General features: G+C 43.6%; 1 protein-coding gene across 1 annotated transcript; it reads left to right on the forward strand.

Moving 5' to 3' along the window:
* The first annotated feature begins 1,558 nt into the window (after positions 1 to 1,558).
* LOC129695623 (protein NYNRIN-like) lies at positions 1,559 to 5,098 on the forward strand. The gene has a single exon (XM_055632744.1). The coding sequence runs from the start codon at positions 2,290 to 2,292 to the stop codon at positions 4,936 to 4,938; it is 2,649 nt and encodes an 882-aa protein (XP_055488719.1). The 5' UTR covers positions 1,559 to 2,289; the 3' UTR covers positions 4,939 to 5,098.
* Positions 5,099 to 7,952: the final 2,854 nt, after the last annotated feature.

The raw sequence follows: 7,952 nt of genomic DNA on the forward strand, positions 1-7,952 counted from the left end.
TCAGACTCCTTGCTTGCCATCAGCTGTTTAAGCAGTAGTATCCGGACCACACAGAGACTCGGCAAAGAAGTGGGAGTAGTTGGAAATCGTGAAAAATCAATCGAGCAATTTCTGTGCACAGAACCCAGGTAGGAACAATGACTAATAAAGTACTTCCTGGGCGATTGTGGAAAGACCTTGTGGTTGACGCCCTGAAGGATTCAGGGGGCTGTAAGGTAACCAGAAGGGAGGGGAAGATAAGAAGTTCTGTAGAAATTAAGACCTTGTACGGGCAAGGCAGGTATGATGAACACTGTATTGAGAATATGATGAACATGGTATTAAGAATATGATTATGATAAATAAGGTAATTAAACACGGTGTTAAGAAAAAGGGAGGGGAAAAGGCTGTGGGCCAAATCCCCGCATTCTGCCCAATAGTCCGTTGGGGCAAATGCTGGACCCTGGAGGGCAGGAAATACCCAGGGGTTGGAGAAGCCAACAATGATAAGGTATAGTCCGTTGGGACAAATGCAGAGCCGGAGGGGGCCAAAATACCCAAAGGAAAGAGAAGACAGGGGCCGGGGTGGACGAAGATCACCCGGCCAACAGGACGGGGAGTCAAAGGGCAGAAAAGGGGAAGATAAGTTCGGTTGAAATTAGACCCCCGAGGGAGGTACCTAGGAGAGGACCCTGAGGGGGAAGGGGGTTTGTTAAATAGCCTCCTTGAAGATCCTTTAGGTCTGACAAGAACAGTTAGATCAATTCCTTTTCACAGAAGTGAAAAACAAGTAGTAAAGATTATGTTGCAGGCAGTAGAAAAACAGCAAATAAGGAACAGAGAGAGACAGGATGATGAGGGAGTTACTCCCGAAAGTAGCAGATAAGAAGACGGCAAAGGCCGGGGACAAGAGTGCAGGACAGGGAGAAAATATAAAATGAATAATCTATTTGAAGTAAGAACGGAACGAATGTGATTTGTATGTAAAAACCGGTTTGGAACGAATGGTTGTAAGATGAAAGGTTGGAATGAGCAAGTTGTAAAATTGAACACAGTGGCGGGAGCGAGCATTTCCACTGTAGTTCAAATTGGATTGCGAACAAGCTGTAAAATTAACTCTTTGTATCCTCGTAACCTGAAAAAGGGAAGTTGTAAAAATCAGCTTTTGATTTTCTTTTAATCGTTTCTTGATGTTCTTTTAGATTTCTTGTCAGTAAAGTTAATTTGGAAAATTGTTACTAGTGCTAGGAATTGGACATTTAAAATAATGGTGAATATGGATTGAAATAATTGGAAATAAGTTAATTGATGAAACATGACCAGCTTTTATGGTTTGTTGTTTTATGGTAGACATTCAAGTTGAGAAACAGAGAGAGAGAGAGATACAGACACCGAAACACAGAGATACAGACAGAGAGAGAGAGAGCCAGACACAGAGATACAGACAGAGAGAGAGAGAGAGAGACACAGAGATACAGACAGAGAGAGAGAGAGAGCCAGACACAGAGATACAGACAGAGAGAGAGCCAGACAGACAGAGAGAGAGAGACAGACAGAGAGAGCAGACACAGAGATACAGAGAGAGAGAGAGCCAGACAGCTTTACTCAGAGAGTGGTAGCTGTGTGGAATGAGCTTCCAGTGAAGGTGGTGGAGGCAGGTTCGATATATGGTTATATGGTATACCCTTAGAAAGTATTTGCTGATGTGGACAATTTGTTGGTTTGTTCCACAAGTGAAGAGAGAGAAATACTTCAGAATATAAGACAGCAGATGATGACCTTGGGAAAGGCAGGATATAGTTCAGACTAGATTGGAAATTTTGAAATTGTATGGTGAAATGGAAAAAGTACATGTCAAAGAAGTTAAATTAAAATGCAGACAAAGCAGCTGAAACAGCATCTGGAAGAGATGTCCAGGGTAAGTCTGAATCGATTTAGGTATGAGCACTGTAGTGTCGTTTATGCTGAATAAGGTAATTAAGAGGTTTGGTAAACCCACAGAAATCAGCTTTGACAACGGATTGTTTTCATTTGATGAAAAGAATAAATGGAACATTGAAGGTTAAAATAAATAAGATTTGTGTAATGCTCTGCCATTGGCACTGAAGAAATGTTGCATGCAAACTAACCAGCAGGTGACACAATGGAGAAGTTCCTGCAAGGGACCGAGTTTGGAACAGTTACAGATAGAATTTAAAAAGTATATGAAACAGTTAATAATGATATACAAGTCTATTTATGAACAGGTAAAGTAAAAGCTGTCGGAGATGGACCAGGAGGAAGGACCCTTTAAACCTGAAGACAAGGTGTATGTATTTATTCGGCCAAATTTTAGAGCAGGTATTGGAGGATTTCCCAGGTCACGGGGAAACGCAACTATTACAGTATGTGGATGACCTCCTTTTGTCAGGAGCAAGAGAAATGGAAGTGAGGGATGCCACAATAAGCCTGTTAAACTTCTTGGGAAGGAAGGGGTTAAGAGTGTCCCGTAACAAGCTTCAATTTGTGAAACAAGAGGTAAAATATCTGGGACATTTGATAAGTGGAGGAAAGAGACGAATAAACCCCGAAAGGATAGCTGGGATCACGAGAGTACCACTACCAAAGAATAAGAAAGAGATCCGAAAATTCCTGGGATTGATAGGATACTGTCGACTGTGGATAGATGATTACTCCAGACAAGTAAAATTCCTGTATGATAAATTGGGAGAAGAAAAAGACAAAGTTCAGTGGACTCCAGAACAGGAGGTGAAATTTGGGAAATTAAAGAACAGTTTGATTACTGCTCCCGTGTTGGCTCTGCCCTCAGTAGAACAACCTTTCCACCTGTTTGTAAATTCAGACAAGGGGGTGGCACTAGGGGTACTCACCCAGAAAAGAGGGGAAAATCGACAGCCAGTGGCCTTCCTCTCAAAAATATTAGATCCAGTCTGCAGGGGATGGCCGGGATGCATACAAGCGGTAGCAGCTACCGCAATATTGGTGGAAGAGAGTAGGAAATTAACCTTTGGAGGCACTCTGGTTGTTTCTACACCACACACAGTAAGAACCATACTCACTCAGAAATCCAACAGATGGTTAACAGACTCCAGACTTTTAAAGTATGAGGCCATCCTGATGGAAAAAGACGATTTGATGATAATTACGGATAAGAACCTTAACCCGTCCCAATTCCTGTATCCAGCAGAGAAACAGGGTGACAAGGAAGAGGGCCCAGTACACTGCTGTAGTGAAATAATAGATTTACAGACAAAAAGTAGAGAAGACTTAGAAGAGCAACCTCTGGCTGAGGGCAGCCGGTGGTTCATAGATGGATCCTCCAGGTGCATAGATGGAAAAAGACATAGTGGGTACGGTATAGTGAACGGGGAAACTATGGAGGAAATTGAAAGCGGCAGGCTGCCTGGTAGTTGGTCAGCTCAATCTTGTGAATTATATGCATTAATGAGAGCTTTGGAATTATTGGAGGGGAAGGAAGGAACAGTATATACCGATTCAAAATACGCTTTTGGAGTAGTACACACCTTTGGGAAGATCTGGAAAGAGCGAGGAATGATAACAACTCGAGGTAAAGAACTAGCACATGAGCAATTGATAGGACAGACACTGGAAGCATTGCAAAAACCAGAACGAATAGCCATAGCACATGTGGCAGGGCATCAGAAGGGTAACACCCTGGAGGCCAGAGGAAATAGGGCAGTGGATGAGGTTGCAAAAAGAGCAGCCACAGAACAGATGGTAGAAATGAAGTCACTAATACCGTTAAGGGAACCAGAGGAAAAGATACCTATCTTTAGTGAGAAAGAACAGGAAAACATGAAAGAAATGGGGGCTCAGCGTACTTCAAATGGGAAATGGTGGACACCAAATGGAAAGCAGCTATTGAACAAAGAAATAATGAGGGAGTTATTAGGGAGATTACATGGACAAAGCCATTGGGGAACACAAGCCCTCTGTGACACCCTCCTCAGAACCTACGCTTGCTGTGGGATGTTTACCATGGCCAAACAGGTCATAAGGGGCTGTGTGATATGTCAGCGAATTAATAAGAAAATCATGAGAGCAGTCCCAGGAGGAGGACAACCATTAGCAGTTAGGCCCTTCCAAAGAATACAGATAGATTTTACCGAGCTGCCCCGGGTACGAACATGGAAGTACCTGTTAGTGGTAGTGGACCATTTCACCAGATGGGTAGAGGCATTCCCCACGGCAACTGCCACCGCACAGGCGGTAGCCAAGATATTATTAGAACAAATTATACCCAGATATGGGATTGTGGAAACAATAGACTCAGATAGAGGGACCCATTTTGCCTCAAAGACACATGAAATGATATGTGAAGCACTGGGAATAGAATGGAAATTGCATACACCATGGCATCCCCAGAGCTCAGGAAAGGTGGAAAGAATGAATGGCACCTTAAAGACCCAAATTACCAAGTTGATAGAGGAAACGAGACTCCCCTGGACTAAGTGCCTCCCGATAGCCCTGTTGAGAATCCGAACGGCACCTCGAAAAGACATAGGGATATCACCATATGAAATGTTATTCGGGCTCCCATACTTAGGGAAGATAGAAGGAGTCCCAACAATACAAGGGAACGATGTGTTCCTGAGGAACTATTTACTGGCAGTGTCCCAATCTCTTGCAGAACTAAAAATTAAAGGATTGCTGGCCCAGAGCCCACCACTGGACTTTCCAATTCACTCAGTCAAGGCTGGAGACTGGGTATTAATAAAAACGTGGAAAGAAGAAAAGCTGCAACCTAAGTGGACTGGACCCTACCTGGTGTTACTAATCACCGAGACAGCAGTACGAACAAAAGAGAAAGGGTGGACACACGCAAGTCGAGTTAAGGGTCCTGTGGAGGCCCCACCAGACGATATCAGCCCGTGGACAGTGCGCAAAGGAGAAGAACCATTGACTTTAATATTTACCAAGAACCCGCAGGAAAAATGAAGATTTCGTGTTGGTGGGTCGTGTGTTGGGTGGTTACCCAACTTGTAAGTAATGTAACATGCATAAAAATCACAATACCACAAAATAGAAGGTCCACCACCATCCCATTTAATGTATGTAAAGGAAAAAGGTGGTGCGGCTATAGAATGTATGTATGCACCCATCCATATAACCATATAACCCATATATCCCTGTAAAGATTGGCACGCGGTGTTTACTTCATCAAAATATGGGTGGCATCGGACCACCTATCAAACTGATAGGTGGAGAGTATATCAAAACCCAAACGAGAAATTGCCAGGACGCGTATATGTGAGCATACAGAGTGTTCAGATACAGGAAAGTGGTAGGTATTGGATATGTGCAGATAAAACAGGGAAGGACGCATGTCTGAAGTTTGAGATAGAAGTAAAGCGAGATGGGAAGATGGTAATATACGAGGATAGGGGAGAGGTGTTCAAGATAGATGACAGTCAGAATAGGGATCCCGGGGCAACACCTGCACCACCAGTAGTCAGCAATGTCACCAGGGAAAATGAGTCTAAGAAGCTGAAGATAATGATAGTAGCAGGAGAAACAGGATTAAGGCAGTTATATGAGAAGGGAATACCAACAGGGGGAAAAGGAGCCAACACCTGGCTTGCCTGGATGATGTACACAGCCAGAAGTATGCAACAAACCAATTGTTACGCCTGCGCTGGAGCTAGGCCTCAGCTGGTCCCAGTACCATTTCCCCTGAATTGGGATAGAACACCTAGGGCTATGACATGTATACTACAGCTATTCACGAATCCCCTCTTACCAAAAAATGAGATATGCCAGAGTTATCATTACCTATTTCCGGCCAGCAACAACAATACGAAGGGCCGAAGGGAAGACCCTCGACCTCCTCCATTTACCATTCCTTTTGGGGAGGAGGGGTTTGAGTGCTATACAAGAAATAACCCAGAGGGACAGGACATGGGGGAGGTGCTCAACTGCAATCAGACGTATAACATAACGGCTGAGGAACAGGGGCCACTGTTCAATAGCTCCTGGCTGAAAAAGCAGATAGTCAGTAGAGCCGATGTCTGGTGGTGGTGCGGGGAGAATACCCTGTGGCCCCGGTTACCAGGGTCATGGACGGGAACCTGTACCCTCATACAACTGATGATGCCCTTCACCATAGCAGTAGAACATGCTGTAGAACTCAATAAAGGAAGCCGACGACAAAAGAGAGAGGTGAAAGGATCATTCGACACACACATCTATATAGATGCGATAGGGGTGCCAAGAGGGGTACCCGATGAATTTAAAGCCAGAAATCAGATAGCTGCGGGCTTTGAGTCCATACTCTTCTGGTGGTCCACAATTAATAAAAATGTGGACTGGATCAACTACTTATACTACAATCAACAACGCTTTATAAATTACACTCGAGATGCAGTTGAAGGATTAGCGGAACAACTGACAGCTACCAGCCAAATGGCCTGGCAAAATCGCATGGCCTTGGACATGCTACTGGCTGAGAAGGGAGGGGTGTGTGTAATGTTTGGCGAACAATGTTGCACATTCATCCCCAACAACACTGCTCCGGATGGGTCAGTGTCAAGAGCCCTAGCAGGGCTCACCTCTCTGTCTATCGAATTGGCTGAGAACTCTGGAGTTGACACCTCCTGGACCGGGTTTCTAGACTCCTGGTTTGGGAAATGGAAGCACATCTTTACATCTGCCCTAACATCAGTGATAGTCATGGTGGGGTTACTGTGTTTGTTCGGATGTTGTATCATTCCCTGCGTACGGGGATTGGCTCAGCGATTGATAGAAACAGCCCTGACGAAGAACAGTGCAGCCACCATAATGGCCCTCAGAACACAGTATGACCTACGAGAGGAGGATAGGGAGGTGAAGAACCTTCTGCTAGCATTAGAAAAGGAGGAGATAGTATAAATCAAGGGTGCGTAGCAAAAAGAAAAGGATGGATTGTGAGGAAAGAGTTAACAGGCATAGTTGATTTAGACTAGGGATAGAAAAATAACTTAGAAAGAAATAAGGCAGAAACCAGACTGCTAGTAGATTAGAAAGTAACGATATAAGAACAGAGAGAAATTCTAGATAAAAAGTAGCAGTAGAAAGACTTCAGCAGGAGATAGTAAAGAAATTAGAACGAAGGGGAAAGGGACACGAAGTCACGCTCAACTACGCATGCTTGATGAGATTACATGAATATGTACGCACACCCACTATGACAAGATGCCTAATTTAAATGCACATGCGATGCATGATATGGGAGGTGTCTTTGACGTTAGGTGGGCGTTCCGAGACGTTCTCGTGGGAAACAGGGCTTTATGTTATGATTGGAAGAAGCTCAATGGGGAGGGATGAGAATGTGATAATAATGAAATGAACTGTATAAAGATAGAAAGCATCTCCATCTTCTTTGTGCCTCCAGTGGACATCAGAGGAGAGGCACCTATTCTGCAGAATATGAAATTAATAAAAACACTTCTTTGTGATAAAAGGATGGAATGATGAAGCCGAATTTTAGTTAAAAATATAAGAAGATATTAAATTGGTTTCTGGGCTAGCTTACAGCTTATATTTAGTGTCAAATTAGGCTTGCCTCAGGTTGCGGGGTGTGTGAGATAATAAATCCTATAACATTGTCTCCCAAGTGACAGGCAGAGGAGAAGCTATAGAGATAGCTGGTTAAATCTTCACAGTGAGATGCCATAAACCAAATGACCAATGTTTATGGGGAGGAGGCAATAAAGGAAGAGAGAAATAGCCAGTCACATCTTTGTAAACAAATGACCTATGTTTATGAGGGACCAAATGACAGAGGAAGCAGCGAAGAGAGCTAGGGTGGTCTATTTGGAGATAACGCAAATGGCCAATGTTTTCAGTATATCTTGTACCATGTAAACAAAAGGCCTTTGATGTGATGCAATCTGTGGAAACCTTTTCCTGTACCTCTGACATGATTAATGTCTGTGGAAGGTGTTAAGGGAACAAAAAAACCCTATTTAAGGCAA

This window comes from Leucoraja erinacea, chromosome 3 (genome assembly GCF_028641065.1).
Source record: "Leucoraja erinacea ecotype New England chromosome 3, Leri_hhj_1, whole genome shotgun sequence".
Lineage (NCBI taxonomy): Eukaryota > Metazoa > Chordata > Chondrichthyes > Rajiformes > Rajidae > Leucoraja > Leucoraja erinaceus.

Coding starts and splice junctions, on each gene's coding strand:
- LOC129695623 (XM_055632744.1), top strand. CDS start 2,290: ATGTATTTATTCGGCCAAATTTTAGAGCAGGTATTGGAGGATTTCCCA.